General features: G+C 58.3%; 2 protein-coding genes across 2 annotated transcripts; both read right to left on the bottom strand.

Annotated features, from left to right (window-relative positions):
- Window positions 1–1,540: 1,540 nt before the first annotated feature.
- Window positions 1,541–7,152, bottom strand: FUOM (fucose mutarotase). The gene is made up of 6 exons (XM_027111783.1): window positions 7,149–7,152; window positions 4,298–4,393; window positions 2,843–2,913; window positions 2,547–2,645; window positions 1,891–1,964; window positions 1,541–1,616 (listed from the first exon to the last, which is right to left on the bottom strand). Exons 1-6 carry the CDS (start codon window positions 7,150–7,152, stop codon window positions 1,541–1,543), a joined length of 420 nt encoding a protein of 139 aa, XP_026967584.1.
- Window positions 7,153–11,000: 3,848 nt separating this feature from the next.
- ECHS1 (enoyl-CoA hydratase, short chain 1) lies at window positions 11,001–18,287 on the bottom strand. The gene is made up of 8 exons (XM_027113063.1): window positions 18,123–18,287; window positions 16,753–16,950; window positions 16,151–16,278; window positions 15,220–15,319; window positions 13,891–13,995; window positions 13,302–13,421; window positions 12,124–12,191; window positions 11,001–11,154 (listed from the first exon to the last, which is right to left on the bottom strand). Exons 1-8 carry the CDS (start codon window positions 18,208–18,210, stop codon window positions 11,089–11,091), a joined length of 873 nt encoding a protein of 290 aa, XP_026968864.1. The 5' UTR covers window positions 18,211–18,287; the 3' UTR covers window positions 11,001–11,088.
- Window positions 18,288–18,319: the final 32 nt, after the last annotated feature.

The following is an 18,319-nucleotide window of genomic DNA, read 5'->3' on the forward strand; positions in this document are numbered from 1 at the left end:
GCCGAGACTTGACCAGAGGTGTTTGCTCCAGAAATGAAGGCTCGTGTCCACGCAGACTTGTGCGGGTACGTTCACAGCAAGCTTATCTGCGATAGCCAAGAGCTGCCTGGATGGAACACAGCAGCGTGTGCACAGCAGAATCCCGCTCTGCAGCAAAGTGGAATCATCGATGCACACAGCGCACGCAAACACACACACCCCACCCCACCGCGAGCACGCAGAGGGCATGCACGGCCTTCCACTTACACGGAGTTCTGCAAAGTGCACATTGACCAGCAGGAAGGGGGGCGGACCAGTGAGGGCAGGGCAGAAGGGGGGGATGGAGGTGCTGGTCCAACACCCAAACGAATTTAACTGAATGCTTTGAACGTGAACAGCTTACTGACTGCACGTCAATTCAACCTCAATAAAGCTGCTTCAAGAGGCCCGTGTGTGGCTGGAAGCGGCTGGCCGTGGGGTCAGGGGTCTGAGATCAGCCCCGGCAGTGGCGGGCCCAGAACGTGGTCCCTTCCCCAGGCTGAGCCCCAGACCTCCGCCCAGTGGACCTATCTGCCTTCCAGGCCCACCAGCCTCCCCCGAGCCCTGGGGATCCCTGGTCATCCCAGCTCCCACGCCCACGTGCTGTGAGAAGGTCTGGAGGAGCAGGGAGAAGGCCCTCAGGGAGGGACGCTGTGCAATGGCCAGTGGGAACCCCGCCCACCCCGGGAGACCCAGTTTGAGAACATGCCGGGAAGCCGTCACAACCTCGCAGGCCCCCTTTGCCTGGGTGCCTCGCGTCCTCCTGTCCTCTACCCGCCGCCCCGGCCATCCCCAGACCCACTCGGGCTCATGCGTATTCAGTAGGCGCTCAGCCACCAGAGCGAGGGAACACAGGCACCGGGCCCAGCGCCCCCCACCCCAGCTGACGGTGTGGTCAGCTCCCGGAGGCTCCAGACCAGTCTCTAGGGCTGAAGGAGCAGCCCTGGCCCCCTCTTCAAGGGCCACCTTAGTGACTGCAGCCCACTCAGGGCTGCCTGGGTAGCTGATGCACCCACCCCCAGGCCCCCTTGCCATGTGCTGTGTCACCCAGGCCCCTGCCCCGGCCCTCTGTGAGATCTCCCCATGCGAGGGTCTCGACCTGTGTGAACTCTCATCCCAAACCCAGGGACTTGCCAAGTCAGGTGACCCAAACCTATCGGGAGGAGGGAGGCCTTACTGAGGGTTCACTGAGAGTGGGTGGGGTCTACCCTCTGGGGAGCCCACAGCCGCTGTTGCGCTCAGCACAAAACAGGCCTTTGTGAGTGAAGATGGAGCTCCTGTTTAAACTTTTGGACTGTATGTTGGCAAGTCACTGCACTTTTCCATCATTTTCTTGAACTGGGATAATGCCAGCCCTGGTCAGCAGAGGCCCCCCCAGGACCCGCTGGGCCCCTGGAGCCCCTGGCTGGGTGAGCTTTGAGCGCTGCCGGGCAGGGCCAGGCCAGTTCATCTGCCGCTGGGCACGCCTGCTGGTGGCGGCGTCGGGTTCAGGGTTCCAGATCCCTCCCTGGGCGGGTGGTCTTCAACAGGCCTGGAACAGGGCATCGGGGGCCGGCAACCCCTTCTTGAGGATGAGGTTTCCGTAGAGGGCCGCCTCCCTGCATAAGGAGCAGGCTGAGTGCCGAGCTGGGATGGACAGGACTGGGGTGTCCAGAGCCCTGCTCTGCCACCCACCCTGTGCACTTTCAGCAAATCCCTCGGCTCTGCCATTCCCCGTGGGGCATCTAGTCTCCGATGGGGCAGGGGCTGAGTAGAGGGTGGGGAGGGCTCTGCAGTGGGAAGGGGTAGGGGCCCAGGCTCGGCCCAGATGCAGCCGGACCCAGCCAGACCCAGGAGGACCCAGTGGACCCAGCAGGTCCAGCCAGAGTTCACCCAGTTGTCACAACAGCAACAGCCTTTCTGGTCCACTCATAAAACTCCAATCTCTCTATCGTGGCCAGGGGGCTCTGGAAGGCAAGGGGGGCGGCTGAGGGCCCCAGGCCCAGTGGGGCATCAGCACATTCTCCAGGCTGGGGTCCCCAGGACGCTGGGCTCCTGACCTGCGAGGGCTGGGCGGACAGGTGCACAGGGGGCTGTGGTGGCCGCCTGCCTGGGGCCCTTGAATCGTCTGAGCTGCCCTGGGGGTCGGGGTGGGGCTGCTGTCCAGGACAGGAGCCCCGGGTCCTCTCTTCAGGAAGGTCCTGCCCAAGATCTGCTGGTGGGTGGTGCCGGGAGGACAGGCCCGGCCCCTTGAAGGGTGGGGGGCTGACAGGCAGCATTGGGCCAGGCCTCTGACCACAGATGGGGCTCCCCGCTTTCCCCTGGCTCCGCTCGGACAGGCTGGGGTGGGTGAGGACCCCCGGGCAGAGATAGGTCAGGGTCCTGGAAGGGAGCGGGGAGGCCGGGGCAAGGGGTGGCCATACGCCCGGGTAGAAGCTCGCACAACCATGGTGCAGGGTTCGGGGGGGGCCTGTCTTTCACTTCTCTCGGGACTCCAAGGAGGCACAGAGGATCCCTGACCCCTTTCCTGGTGGGGATCTCAGGCTCACCGCACAGCCGGCCCTGGAGAGGATGGATTGGTAGCTTGGCCACACTGGGGTCTGCAGGCCCCTCTCCCTGTCGCTGGGCACCAGCTCCACGACCACAGCCTGGAGACAGAGTGGGGTCAGCTCTGTGGCCCACTGCTACTGCCCCGGGTGCCTCCAGGACCCTTTGTTGGGTGACAGTTCAGGGCTCCTCTGGTCAGGCTCAGGGGTCTTTGGGGACACGGGTCCTGCCCCTACCCAAGGCAAGTGGCCCCCCTGAGTTCTGGCAAAGGGTAAACTGAGGCCCAGAGCAGCCTCACCGGGCTCTCCATGTAGCAGTCCAGTGGTAGCGGCTGCAGCACAGCCTCCAGGCGCTGAGGGATGCCCAGGCCTGAGGGCAGGGTGCCGACCTCAGACGCCGCCGTCTCCCACCCGGCCACCTGCTGCCCGTGGGGTGACACTTATTGAGGTCACATTGGTGTCTCCCCACCCTGGCCACGGCACCTGTCACTGTCTTGGCCCTGCCCATCCCCCTTCACTCTACCACACGGGTTGTTGTGGTGACCCCCAAACACTCGTCCACCAGGAGGGGCACCTGGGCCACCTCCTCGAACCCAGAAGGGCCTGGAGATGACCTCCTTGTGACGAGGCCAGTGGGGTCTGGAGGAAGGCCCCTCTGGCCCCAGGCTGCCCCCAGACCTGCCCCACTTGGCTCCAAGGGCCCCAGCTCTCCCGAAAGTTGGTTTCTGGTTGTTAAGCTAAGGCGCGCTCGTTGTACAAAACCAGGAAAAACAGAAGAAACAGAACCGGCTGTGATCTTACTACGTGAAGGAAACCCTGCTACTGTCGGAGTGCATTTCCTTCTGCCGTTTTCCCTCGTTTCAGCAAGGTTAGACTTTTCTGCACGTTGGACGCTGAATGCTAACTGCTTGTTTGCCGGGGTGTGTGTGTCACTTCTGGGGGCTGCACCGTGATTCACTTATGCCTTCCTTCTCTTCCACCATTTGGGCCTTTCTGTGGCCCACCCCGCGGAAAGGGAGGAGAGCACCTCGGGTTACCTGGCTCAAGGTGTAAACCGAGGCACAGCGGGCTCAGCTCCCTGAGCAGGGGGGGAAGCTGGGGCCACCAGGTCGGGAGCGCCCTGTCCAGGGGGCTGCGTTTACCCCACATTTCACATCTCTGTGCCTTTAGTGGCCTGAACTCTGCAGGGAGAGTCGTGTTCCTGCCTCACAGCATTGCTGGGGGTGGAGGCATCCAGGCACAGCCCAAGCCCAGCCCATGCCCCCCGTTACCCTCAGGACTGCTAACCCCTCTCTTACTGTTACCTCCTGGACCTGGCTCCAGGGCCCTCCCAGCCTCACCTCCCACTGGCCCCTGGGGGGATGAGAGGGTTTTAAGAGACGGAGTGTGTGGACACCTGGAACGTTTGGGGCCCGGTCACGAGTGGTGGGATTCTAGAGCAGAGTCAAGGCTGAACACCTGACCTGGACCAGGAACCGCTGCCCAGCCAGCCAGGACGGTGCCAGGCCTTAGCTTCCCCATTTGTAAGAAGACACCAAGTGGTGTGTGAGATGGGGCAGGAGGCCCAGGCTCACTTCTGGGGGCTGGGGGCTGCAGGGAGAATCCTGAGGGTCCTGGCACTGAGATTTCCTGGGTCACTGGTGGGTTATTGAGGAATTGGTGGGGGTAGGAGCAGAGCTGCAGCACCTGGGCAGCCCAGAGGCCGGATGACAGCCCACCCTCCCCACCAGAAGCTCTGCGCCCGCCGCGCTCACCGATCTCATCTCCGTGCCCCATCCGCACCAGGGCGTAGAGCGGCTCGGGGGACGGCAGCGCGGGGACGCCCTTCAGCACCACCCTGCTGGCTGGGCCTGAGAGGGCGGGGCGGCCACGAGGGACGGGGCCGGGGAGGGCGGGCCGCGTGTGGGGTGGATCCCGGAGGGGAGAGGGGCCAGAGGGGGCGGGTGCATGTAGGGGCGGGGCCCGGCGGGAGATGGGCGTGGCCTGAAGGGAGGGTCCCCCGGAGTGCGGAGGACTTGGGGTTGCCTGGGCCGCCTCGGGGCGGGGTCGACCCCAGCCCAGCCCCGCAGGCGCCGTCTTTCGAGGTCTCGCTTACCCGGCCAGGTCCAGGACCCGGGCACCCATGTGTGTTTGTGTTGGAGCTCCCCAGCGCCCTCCGTGCGTGAAGGCCTCCTCTCCAGCCCCCGTTCCGCCCCCAGGCCTTGGGGACTCGTCCCCCACCCCCTCTAGCCCGCAGGGTCCGTGGTGCCCTGGGGTGGGGAGGGCTGGGTGGCGGCACAGGGAGGATTTACTTCTTCACCCAACACTGTTCACACTGGAAGGACCCTGAGGACAGGTGGGTGCGACCTCTGGGCCAAGCGGGTGTGCTGAGAGCACCCCTGCGCTGTCTTCCAGGCGTCAGCCTGCTGAGACTCCTCAGGTACCTGGCTAGGGTGCCGCACCCCTGCCCAGGGAAGCAGTGCTCTGACTCCCCGTTGGGGCCCCAGCGACCTGGACTCCACAGGACCCGCCCCACTCCCGCCCCCACGCCCCCCAACACTAGGTGTCTTAATTTTGCGGGGGAGAGGTCACCTTCAGCTGGCCAGCTGAGGTGCATATAAAAGGAAGGATTTCAAGGAGCCCATACATCTTGCATCTTCCCATACATAGGAAAGCACTAAATTCATTAACTTGAGATGTCTGGTTTTCTTTAATTAGCAGTAATATTTTGCTGTTCGGACTACCTGGTTTTTTGTTTTGTTTTGTTTGCAAAAACTCCTGTACATACTGGCTCCTCCTGTTACCCGAAAACTGCGTTCACCTCTCGGTGGGTGTCGAGCCGAAAGACAGCCAAGCCAGCAAAGGTGGGGAGAAGGAAGAATTTATCACAGCAAATAAGGAGAGCACGGGGGCCTTCCCAAAGCAGGGTCCCCCCCAGCAAAACTGGGGACGTTTTAAGCTAAGGGCACATGCATATTCAGGAAGGGGCTTGAGCAGAGAATTTAGCGTAAAGTTGGGGCAAAGGTCAGGTCGACAGAGTCACGTCTTTGTTGATTTAAGTCAGGACGGTCAGCATCACCATTCCACCCTCCACCTGGGTAGGGACCTTAGTTCCTGCACAACTCCAGGTATATTATTATGTTTATCCCTTGAGGAGGACCTAGGACTCTGCTTTATCACTGCCTTTTCTCTGTCCCTGTGTTCCTCTGTTCGTTTAACATCACTGATTACTGAGACCTGTTCAAGGGCAAGCACCAGGGCCAGGCTTAGACCACAAAATGGCACAGGCCAAAACGGGTTCTCATATGTTCAGAAAGCCATTCCTGGTTCTCTTTCTCCGGGGACCCCCTGCCCTATCTGCTTACACTCCCTCACCTCTTCGGAACAGTCCCTGAGAGCTGAGAGGCTGTATCCTGGGCTTAAGTCCTCAGCAAGTCCACCGAATAAAGCATAATTCTCAATTTTTAGGTTGTGCATTTATTTCAGTCGACAGGTGTGATTGTGTTTTCCCAAAATGGCAGCACTGCCGCCATGTTGTATCTGACACGCCACAGTGAGTGACGCGCCTCCCCTGAGGCGGGTTTGTCCCCTTGCTTGAACCAGGTGGACCTTTGTGTGACTGCCTCCAATAGAATGCTTCACATGCTGCTGCCTGGCTTCTGGGGGCAGGTCATAAAAGGCAGTACAGTGGGACTTCCCTGGTGGCACAGTGGTTAAGAATCCGCCTGCCAATGCAGGGGACATGGGTTTGAGCCCTGGTCCAGGAAGATCCCACATGCCGTGGAGCAACTAAGCCCGTGCGCCACAACTACTGAAGACCGCACGCCTAGAGCCCGTGCTCCGCAACAAGAGAAGCTGCTGCAATGAGAAGCCCAGGCACCGCAATGAAGAGTAGCCCCCGCTCACTGCAACTAGAGAAAGCCCACGCACAGCAACGAAGACCCAACACAGCCAAAAAAAAAAAAAAAAAATGGCAGTATGGCTTCCTCCTGATTCTCTCTTCAGAACACTTGCCCTGGTGTTATAATCAAATGCATCCGATTTTCTCCCGAGGAGACAAAACCAGTTAGACAAGCACAATTTAATTTAGTTTATTTTGCAGGACAAGAAAGGTCAACTTGACCTGGGACAGTTCTTGTTTATGCTTCTGAAAATCATAAGCAAAACTTAAACAGTTCCCCCAACTGGCATGGGGTAACCACTAGCCAACTCTCTTTCATTTAAGAAAATTCGAATCTTGTAACCAATCACTATAAAGAATCACTGCCCTAACACTACATATGCTGCTTTGTAACAACATCCTCTGAGCCTCATCCCATGTTTTGGTTTGAGTACTCCTGGTTTGCAAACTGTCTTTCTGGTGTGTGCACAATACACTTTTACTAATCTCTACCTAAGTAATTTGTTAGTTTTCCTTCTGTTTTTTGTGAACTTCTGCCACTGGGAATGCAGACACGGTGCTGGCAGGAAGCCGAGGGAATGAACGTGGTGAGCCCTCCTGTGGGCATTCGGCCCACAGCCCCAGCTCAGCCCAGTGATGCTGCATCAACCACCAGGCCAGGGAGCGATTGCTCAGGCGGGGCTCCAGCTGAGGCCCCAGACTTTGTGGAGCAGAGACACGCTGACCCATGGCGCCCTGTCTGGATTCCTGACCCACACAAACTGAGAAAGGAGAACTGATGATTGTTCCTGTAAGCCACCGAGTTTAGGGATAATTTATTATGTGGCAGCAGCTGACTAATGCAGGTGGCTCCTGTGCCCTGCCGAGATGTCACCAAAAGCCCTGCTGACGCTGCCCTTGGCCTTCAACCCTGTGTCTGCTCTCTCTCTACCCCGCTCCACACATGCAGGCTTGAGTGCAGACCCCAGTGCAGATGCCCGTGCCTGCACCGGCCGGATCATACCCCCGCTTAAGAACCCCAAACCTAACTTCACTGCCCAGCCTGCAAACGGGCTCTCGCTCAGGCTAGCTGGCTCTCAGCCCTCCAGGCTCTGGCCCTCCTTACGGGGCTGCCCGGTTTGCCTGCCGGCCACCTGAGTACTTACTGCTGCCTGTGCCGCAGGAAACAGCCCAACCCAGAGCCGGGACAGGCCAGGCTCTCTCCCCTCGGAGCCCGCCCCCTTCCACCTCATTCCCAAATGGACCCTCAGCCCTGCGGTGACACGCCCGGAGGCCTGGCAGCTCCTGCGGAAGTTCTGTACGTGAAAGATGGCAGAGAACCGGAAGTCAACAGACAACCCAAGTCCACTGCCCGGCCCTGCGGAGTCTTGCTGGTCAAGGAAGCTGCCCAGGGAGGTGGTCCGCAGGGCCCACACTCAGGCCGCCCACAGTGGCCAATTCCACCCAGTGTGAGCAGTTTCTCCTCCAAAACCTGAGTGGAGAGACTTGAAGTTAACATTCCCTGAAGCTTATCTTTTTAGTAGGAATATAAGAGGGAAAAGCCAATTTTATACGGATAGATGAGAATGCAAGGTCTCAGCTTCAGAAACAAATCAAAACCCCCAAACAATATGGTGCTAGAGGTCAATTAACTCAAGAGGGAGTGGAGGGCTCTCTGGAGCTTGTGGTCCTTGAAGTCCTGCTGGGGTTTGCCTTCAACCCCGCCACCCACAGCAAAGCACGCAGTCACACCACTGGACGGTCCCCAGTCTCCCCAAGTAGGGGCCACCACGCAGCCTGAAGAGAAGATCCTGTTCCCTGGGCCTGGGGCTGCGGCCCCGTCCCTGCCACATGCTGGATCCCAAACGACCCTGTGGGTGCAGACCTTTGAGACACACACACTCTCATGTACGGGTTCCATGTCGAGCCCTTTCTCGGCTTCCGGCTGAGCTGCTGAGACAAGGGTACCCGCGAGTCTTGGATGGGCCCCTCACAACTGGCCCCCCAGCACTTGGAGCTCTGTTGTTCGGAATCGGTTATGAAGGTCACCGCCCAACGCGTGTGAAAGATTAAACTAATGCACGGACTTTCTCAACTCTAAGGTTTCCTGCTGCACATACCTCTGCTTGTTCATTCTAAATGGCATGTCACTAGTGCAAACCCCGGTTACACAGCTTTAATAAATGGGGTTCCCACCTCTACTGCCATGAAGACCGCCCAGCTGGGCCCGGCCTTCCTGACCCCAGGGGAGAGCCTGATCTCGTGGTCCCCTTGTACCTACTCCCTTGCCCACCGTTCAAGGGCGACTCCATCAGAACTCTGTCTGCTGTCTGGGGAGGGTCTTGTGCCGTAACAGAACCACTGCGCCCTTCTCAAACTCCCGACCACGGCACACACTGCAGAATGACAGGGCCTGGGCAGCGACTGCAGAGCTAACCTCCCCAGGCAGACGGTCAGCAGAGCAATTCTTTTTGGGCCCCCCAGCTGCGCAAATATGACCAGAGCACAAGGGCGAGTCATTGAAGGTGCTGGGCGGCCAGAGCTCCACTGGCCATCTCAGCTCTTCCTCAGATGCAGGTGGGTCTCTCTTGGGTGTTCAGCATGGGTCCTGGGTAGGGGGAGGGTACACACTCTGGGCCCAGCCCTGCCCAAGGCCATGACTGCAATCCCACATTCAGAAACCTCCGCTGGGCAGGCTGGTCAACAGGCTACCTGCCCATGACTGGCAGCAGGACAAGGTGGAGGAAACGCCTGTACCAGGTGCTCAGGTCTTCGCTGCGTGGCGGCTCCCGGAGGAGGGCTCTGAGGCCCGATTCCCAGCAGGCAGGCGCATGTCTCACCGTGCAGCGCTTGCTTAGGCAGGGCTCTGCCCTGGGTTCTGAGCAGCACCCGTCATGCCGACACCTGAGGCTCTCTCTGCAGAGCAAGACGGATGGGGTGGGGGTGGGGGCACAACGAAGCCAGCAGAGCTCACCCCTCACCTGGCCGTCTGTTCACCTGCAGCTGCGTTGCAGTGGGCACCGCACCAAGATCCAGGGGGATCCTCACGGTGCCGGCGTTCGCTCCCAGAGGTGCAGCTGCTCTGGCCTCACCTTGGAGGGTCTGAGGACATTCTGAGGTTGGGGGGCCCTGACCCAGGCCAGTGACTGCCGTCTTCACCTGTGCAGCCCTCCCAGGCAGCAGGAGGACAAGGGCCTTCATCCTGTGCTCCAGGACTCATACGACTCTCCCCCTGGACACCTGCTCGAGAATCTGGTGTAAAATGGAGGGTTTAGAGTTCCGAGCTGGGCTGTGACTTGAGGATTAAACAGCAGACGTCTGGTCGGGGCAGAGGCGGTTCCCGGTACCTCGGTCACTCATTCACCCAGGGTCCTGCAAGGTGCCTGACTGCACGGTGGCCCGGGGGACGCAGCTGGCCCTCCCGGGGATAAGGCCAGCAGAGGAACCTTGGCGTGTAAACTCTACGTCCTCCCACAGCAAAGGGCACCAATCCTGCGCCAGGTCTGGGAGCACGCATTTTAAACCAACGCCCCAGGGATTCCAACACAAGCAGTCCTCACACCAATCTGGGAGCCTCGGCCCCCAGCAGCCCAGCCCCACAGTGCCGCCCTTCCCTTCCAGACGCACTCGAGCTGAAATGCAAGGATTTGTGCAGGGAATGTTCGCTGCACCGTCGCCACGGCGGCTCTGAAGCAAGAAGCTGGACACGGTCTAAACATCCAACACCATGTGAACACGCAGATCACGACATACACACATCATGAAATATTTCAGGGCCACTGAAAGGAGTGCTAGTAGGAATAGTATTCAGCCATGACACGAAATGAAACTGTTAGTGCTACAACCTGACGGACCTTGGAAATATTATATTAAGTCCAGTGACAGAAAGAAAGTGGAACAGAGGGCCCCAGGGCCGGGGGCTGGAGTAGGGAGTTAGTGTTGAAGGGGTGAGGTTTCTGTCTGGGGTGATGAAACAGTCTGGAGATGAAGAACACTGTGAATACACTGAATGCTGTGAAAATGTACATTTAAAAATGGGAAAAATCAAAACAAATGCTAGTCAAACAGAAGGATAGGGTGCATTTGTGTGCTAGAAGCAGACGGTGATCAGTGCACCTTGCAGAAACGTGTACGTGGAGAACCATTTCTGTTCAAAGAAAACGGAATTTCACACCGGAGCATGTGTTCATGCATGTGGGCACAGAAAGACACCTGGAAAGGCACGAACGAGTGAACAGTGGTTACCCTCGGAGTGGGACGTGGGTGCCTTACTTTAAGAGCCTTGTTCTGTTTGAATGTTGTTACTGAGAATGACAAGTTTTAAAAAGTGACAGAACATTCAAATCTAGCGATAACTAAAAGAAAGGCATAATGTGACCTGAAGTTTGTCATTTAGTCAAGAGCATGTCTCTTTAAAGGCTCAGCAGCGAGGCCATCCCTCTGAGCGGCCACGTCCACCGGCTGCAAACGACACCGCGACCAAGCTGGGGGTCCTCACGAGAGCCGGGTGAAAGGCCCCCTGCTGCTCGGGGGGGCGAGAGCCCACACAGCCCCCCAGGGCCCCTCACAGCTGGAGAGAAGCTGTGTGTCACTGACACTGCGTTTGAAAGAGGATTTATTTGTTCTGAAGCTGACAGGCCGTTTTTCCTCTTTAACTTGAGGAGCTGAGGCACAGGCAGCCAGCTCCTACTGGTCCTTGAAGCTGGCCTTTCTCTTCTCCACAAATGCGGACATCCCTTCCTTCCGGTCTTCCTGGTGAGAGAAGGGGAAGGGCAGAGATGGATGGTCACTCTGCGTGGGGTCCAGGCGCCAGGCTCTGCCTGTGTCAGGGCTGCTCCCTGCCCTTGGCCGTCCACTCACTGGGTTCTGCAGCGGGATCACCTCGAAAACTGTGAATGATCCCAGTTCCCAGGGGCGGCTTGGGAATGGGTATTTTTCCATTAAACACCCCCGCCCCGCCTTTGTGATGGTCATTCAGGGACCACTAACCTATGAGTCGAACAAACTCCCATCTACAGAGAACCTCAGATGCACATACTTGGGTCATTCACCAAATCATGACCAGGATTTAGCCGCGCCCTAGGCCAGGTGGTGTCCTGAGGGCCAGGAAGCAGGACACGAGAGTCCAAGCTCTACCTCTGCATACCTTCCTCTGTGTGCACATACGCACACACGCATGCAGTCACACACATGTGCACACACGCACCTGCACTTCCTCAAGAGCTAAAGCCATTTTTAATCTTTTATAAAACACCTAGATATGACTTTCTGATAATAAAAGATCAGTTTTAATGACTATTAAGAGAATGATTTCTTTGAGTTACTGGCAGATATCCTAGAAAATAATGCTCCAAGGCTTCAGATTACGACAGTATAATATATTCGAGCCCCATTCCAGGTAACTGGAACAATCTAGGAAAATTATGAGTAAATGGATTGCATTTTAAATACAGGAGTTGCTGTTTAAGGGTGCAATTTGTAAGATCTTTTGTAATAGGAAATAACCCTGTGTAAGTTTCTGTACTTTTGAACTTCCACACACTGTACTTATTTGAAAAAAAATCAATGCTCAGTGATAGAACACATGTGGTCCAGTTACAGGGGAAGCTAAGAGTTCTGACCAAAGAGAAATGGTATTTAGTGATAAAACCTATAAGGAAATGCCAGGAACGTCTATGGCTGGACCGTGTGTGATTCTCCATGTGAATGAGGCTTACTTACGGTAGCAAAAGTTGAATAGAAGAGTTTCTTCTCCAACTTAATGCCCTCTGTTAATGTCATTTCAAAAGCTGAAAAAGAAAACCCTGAAGTTAGGAGCTGAGATGCCAGATGTGGGAACGCAGAACGTTTTCGTGGAGGCAGGACACACCCTCGGGGACTGATGTGGACTTTGACTTCACCGATGACGTTTAAAGTACAGCCTCGCTGCTCAAATGCACCACCCCAGCCGAGATGCCCAGTGAATACTGCTCCCGGCCTCCCAGTGTCCTGCACGGGGACCTGGATGGAAGGTGGGACGGCAAACTCTATCCAGTCACGAGAGGGCTGAGGAAGCCCACGACACTGAACTCAAAAACCACGACAAATAATTAAGGACAACACCCAGAAAACAGAACTCTGTGCAGAACAGAGTGAGTCCCAGGCCATCTTTGCAGTGGAGGTGATGCAGGTGCGAGGCTCACGGAAGCGTTTCCTTGGCGGCACCTGTAGCTGGGTCCCTGCGGCCAGCGCCCAGCCAAGGTGACAGGTGCCTTGGGCCTGGCGGCACGTCCCCTCCCCTGCTGCACGCTCCACACGCTAGTGCCTGTGTGAACGCTTTGGCCGAGGCCGGGGGCCTGGGAGGCCGGTGAGCAGAGACGGGGGGCAGAGCGGCTCGCCGCAGGCACACACGGCTGTCCCAGCTCACCGTCCTCTTGAAAGGCGACACGGAGCAAAGGGACAGCCTCACTCCAACGCTGAGAACAAATCGTCATGTTAACACTCTAGCGATTCTGAGGAGGGGCGGTCAGAGCTGCCCCGCCGGCAGAGAGAGGACGCCCAGTCCACAGCGACAGCCGGGAGCATGCTCTCTGCCCCCAGCTCATCCCCGACAGATGGGTGGAGCTGCTGGCCGAGAGGAGCCTCTTCCTCCCAGGTTCCCCAGGTGACCCTTCCCGGGCTTCCCCTGCATGCCAGCCCCCTGCCGCCTGTCCCCCAGGCTGGCCCTGTTCTCGGGTCCTGCTTCCAAGGGGAGCTCAGGCCATTTCAACAGAATTTGTGAGCGAGCAACTAGAAACCAGAACTCTACGAAGAACCAAAATCGAAATACCAAGAATCCTAACAATTTTTGTCGAGACCGGTTAAGATGCATAATTCTGACCCCGCGCTGTCAAGCCTCGCAGCTCCGCTCTCCTCCCTACCTGCGTTCACTGACTCTTTGGCCATCGCTGCTACAATTTTAGAGTTGCTGGCAATCTTTTCTGCACACTTTATGGCTTCTTCCACCAGTGTCTCAACAGGAAAAATTTTGCTTACAAGACCTAAAACACAAAAAGGTAAACAACACGTGGCAGCAGCTGGTTCTTGTTCTCTAAGCCACAGCACAGGCCTTTGGGTGCCGACAAGGCAGTGGGGACACAGGAAAGGGTCCACGGTGTCCCCTGGTAGGGCCGCCACCCTTGGCTGCTGCGGTCACTGGGCTCTTACAGTCACAGGTCACTGAGGGTCCAGGAGAGGGCATGCCTGCGGAGGGTCTCGGAGACCCTGTTGCTGACCTTGGCTCTGGGAAGCGGGGCGGTTTCACTATTGCTCTTTAACCTGCATGCATGTCTCAGTCACTCCTTTGAGCATGTGGTATTTCAAATAAAAAAACAAAGGCAGTGAGTCTCCTGGGCTCCCAGGACACGGGAAAGCTCTGTGCTCATCACCGGTGGGAGGCCCTGGACGCAGCCCTCCCCCCTCCACTCAGCTTCCTGAGGGGGCAGCTCTACGGGAGGCTGTGGCCCGTACCTGCTTGCTTGGCATCCTGGGCCGAGATCCGGTCACCAGTGAGGACCATCTCCATGGCCAGTGACTTTCCGACGGCACGGGTCAGTCTCTGGGTGCCCCCTGCACCTGCAGGGCAGAGGGCTGCTGGGCACGGATGGCTCTGCAGCCAGGATGCACAGACGTGCTGTCCCCAAGTGCCCCAGGGCTGAAGATGGGCCCCTTGGGTGGGGTGGGTGGGCAGAACCCAGGCGGCCAGCAGGTGGGGAAGCTGGGGGAGGCTCCTTTCCACACTCGGGACCCCTTGCCTGGTGCCCTGGGTCTCCTGCACCAGTACCTCTCATGCAGAAGTCAGACTACGGACAGACACAAGGAGCTCGCGGCCCAGGGCCCCAGACCCTGACTCAACCCAACCGAGGGGGCAGCTGGGGGGCAGCCTTCGAGCACGGCTCGCTCTGCTCCAGGTGTGGGACGACGCTCCTCTCTTCCGGGTTCCCGCCTCCCCGGCCCCGCTCCCCACCCCCTCCTGCTCACTCCACGGCCTCTAGCTGGAAAGAGAGTGGTCTGCCCGGTCATCCGCCCGTGGTGAACCCCAGGGCTGCCAGACCGAGCCAAGGAGCCACCTGAGGGGGGCACCCACAGTCCAGCAGACGTGGACACTGCCTCAATGCAGTGGAGACCTCAGGCACTGGGATGGGAAGACCCTGGTGGTCACCCTCAGCTGACCTCAGACACGCTCTCCTGACCCCACGGCTGCTCCCTGCCCAGCCCAGCTGGCTCGGGAGAGGCTCTGGGCTCCAGGCTCTACACCCAAGGCAGAGACCCCATGGGGACACAGCCCGAAGTCCTCGTCAGGTGGACCGAGGGGCAGAGGTGTCACTGTTGGCCCACTGTTCCTGTCGCCCTGCCCATGGGGGATCTGATTCCCTGCTCTGAACCTGGGTGAGGCTGTGGGACTCGCTCTGGCCACTGAAACGTGAGCTCTCAGTGTTGCCCCGTGGTCAGCGTGTTCTCTTCTCTGAGCTGCTGACCAATAAAGATCCAGCGCAGATGTGGCTCATAAGCAAGACTCTGCGGTTAGAATCCACCATGTGGCCAGCCTTTCCCACTCGTGTCGGACAAGGGACCCAGCCACTCCAGAGGAGCCGGCACAGCTCCGAGGCCCCCAAGCCACTCTCAGCACTGCTGTGCCCACGTGACCTTAGTGTGCAGACAGGCAGCCACCGTCCAGGCTCACACGACAGCCCCACGTGCTTTTGTCTGACACTGGAACAGCCCAAATGCCCCCAAGATGCGGGCAGATTGTGGACGATGACTTGAAGAACCAATACCAAAGCTACCATCAGTCTTTACCTGGGATGGTTCCTATTAGGATCTCTGGCTGCCCAAACTGGGCTTTCTCTCCAGCATAAATGATGTCACACATCATAGCAAGTTCACAGCCACCACCAAGCTGCAAAACAGCACGAAGTTCCACGGAGGAACCCGGTCAAAAATCACTGCTTATTTGAATTTTCTATTAAAGTGAAACACAGTCTAGGGTACAGCAAAGATTAACACAGAGATGCAAAGTTAGTTAACTGTTCCCACAAATTACCTATACAGTGGATGCCAGCAAACTTTCTGTAAAGGGCCAGACAGCAAATGCTTGCGGCTTTGCAGGTTCTACAGTGTCTCTCGTGGCAACTCCACTCTCTGCCGGGGGGGCTCGAAGGCAGCCAGGAGGGGGAGAACCGATGGCTATAACCTCTGCCCGCTGACCCGCTGACCCCAAGGGAGCTTTACTAAGGAATCGTGAGTTCAAACGCCCTCCTGGCTTCTCTACAGGCCACAACCAGTCCCAGAGCCTCTGAGCTGTCCAGGCGCCTATAGGAGACCCCGATGGACCAAACAGGGGAGGCAGAGCTTTCAACAGTGGTGAAAGAGGTTAGTTTACAGGGCAGTGCAGGTTGGGAAGCCATCAAAACTGCACAGAGAGCCAACACGTGTGCCCTTAACCTTGCCGTGGGGGAAAAGCACTCCCGGGGAGCCTCAGGACTGGGGGGACTTTACTAACAAAGGAATCTGAAGCCCAACAGCTGAATCCCCACTAACACGGCAGATGCTGAAACACCTCCTCCCTTTACAGCTCTTGGCTCTTCAGCGTCACTAGTCAGAAAAGGCCTGCGAGCCTAGGAACGAGACTCAGGTCTCCCCCAGATAAAAATCAGTTCTACTGCACACACACAAGTACAATTCCTTCAGGTGTTCTGAGTGCAAGGAGGTGGCATGGGCGGGCACTCACGGCGTAGCCATTGACAGCAGCTATGACCGGCTTCTTGACCCGAGAGAGTCGGTCCCAGTGGCTCAAGAACTTGCTGGAGTAGCAGTCCTGGAACGTTAGATTCTGCATTTCCTTGATGTCGGCTCCAGCTGTGGTGGAAATGAGGTTCCAGTTACCAGAGCAGAGACCCCACAGCAACAGGTAGCTACTGAGTGTGCCCCGCCCGCAGGCACCAAGGGTTGCAGGGGATGGCCACGTGGACACACAGCTGGGCTGGGGGTACAGTGCAATACGCTGTGATACGAGCTGATGGAGGTGATGCAGACGGATGTGGACAGGAAACAGAGCGGAGGGGGACTCAGAAGAGGCAGGGCTCACTCACTATTCACCCGCACCTGAGACGTGACTGCCCCTGAACAGACTGGTTTTGCTGGCGGGGCACATTCAACGTTAAACGTCAGACGGGCCCCTCCAAGCAGCCTGGGGTTTGGTCCTCTTTACGTAAGTAAACCCCTGAGTTGCAGAACCTTCCTGATGCATTCACGGAGGTGTAAGGCTGCCTGCCTCATGCCATGGGTGCGACCGCACACCTGGGCAGCCTGCCACCACACTGCCCGCCTCACCTGCAAACGCCTTTTCCCCGCCCGTGAGGACGATGGCCCCCACAGCCGGGTCCTCCTCGAATGCCTGCAGTGCCTGGTTGAGCTCCATGATCAGGCCATCGCAGAGCGCATTGAGTGCCTTGGGGCGGTTCAGCTGGACCAACCCCACGTTGCTGTTCTTCCCCTTCTTGGCTGTGATGATGTATTCAGAGGCTGCGCCTGGGGGGAGAGGGGAAAAGGGGATGTCCACTCACGGAGGCACCAAGCTGGGGGGATGCACCCGTCAGTGGACAGAGTGACCCTGACAGGACCCCTGAGGGCCCCTGCTCAGTCCCTGGTGGCTGCATCATGCAGCTTGTAGCTGCATGGGTGGCTTTTACAGTGCTCTCTGCTTTCACAGATATTGGAACACTTCCTTAAGTTAAAAAAAAACCCAGCAATGAAGAGCAGCCTTCTTTCTCCTGAATGCCTTGGTCAGAGCTTCCCAGGATGCGCACTAGAGACAGCCTGGGATCCTGTAGAAACAAGGAATGAGGAAACGCCTTCTTTAAACAAATGCCAACTAGGTGAGGGCAGTTAAGCTGCAAACAGAACAGAGTTCCAGCCCTGCTGGGTGGACAGCCTGGTGGGAGGTACTCAGGCAAAGGGCAACTGCCAGGGTCTGGGCGGGGGCGGCCCGCTCAGAGCTGGGGCCAGTAATGACCTGGAGAAGAAGGTTAACCAACGTGGTGGCTTCCTTGAATGGGGAATCAGGGATCGCGGTACCTATCCCATGCGCTTGTGGGGACGTGACTGAAATCACACGTGTAAAGGCAGCATGCCTGTCACATACAAGACCAGGAATGATGGCTGGGTACAGGCCAGGATGTAGAAGCGGGTGGTCAAAGAGAACTCAGGTAAAACCCACACGACCTGGTAGCTAGGTCAAGTGGACACACAGGTGAAGGCAGAGGCCGCAAAGATTCTTTCCCAGCGACATCGACATGGCCAAGAGTTCCTGCTAAATGGGGGGTGGGGGGGTGCCGAGTGCGCTCAGGAGAGAGGAGGAGGGGCGCCCGGCTGGCTGGGGTGGGGCAGAACCGGAAAGACACACCCGGGGAGAAGCCGTGGACATGGGGAGGCCTGGGCAGGAGGCACTGCAGGACAGCACGTGCGACCCTTTCCAATTGCAGAGGCGCTAACCGCACGTTCTCTTAAAGTCTGAGAACTTTCACACCGAACGCTGAAATGGCCAGAGGTCTTGGCACTCCGTCCCGAGTCCTCGGAGTTGAGACGCTAGTGACCCCAGGGCTCCGCGAGCTCAGGCAGCAGGTGCTGGGAGAGGCCCGGCCCTGGGATGAGGGCCCGGAGGACCCCCACCGCGGGCCCGCCCCCCTCGGCCCCGCACTCACTGGAGGCGAAGGAGCGCGGCGCGGGGCAGCCGGGCCAAGTGCACAGCAGGACGCGGACGCTAGGCTGCAGGGCGCGCAGGGCGGCCATGGCTCTTGCGTGACGATAGGTCGCTACGGCCGCCCGCCCCGCGGAGCCACCGCCCCCCGGAGCCGCCCCCCGGCCGCACCAGTCAGGGCCCGCCCCGCCCACGGGCCAG

This window comes from Aethalodelphis obliquidens, unplaced genomic scaffold, assembly GCF_003676395.1.
Source record: "Aethalodelphis obliquidens isolate GAN/ISIS:26980383/991018 unplaced genomic scaffold, ASM367639v1 scaffold11, whole genome shotgun sequence".
NCBI classification, from domain to species: Eukaryota; Metazoa; Chordata; class Mammalia; order Artiodactyla; family Delphinidae; genus Aethalodelphis; species Aethalodelphis obliquidens.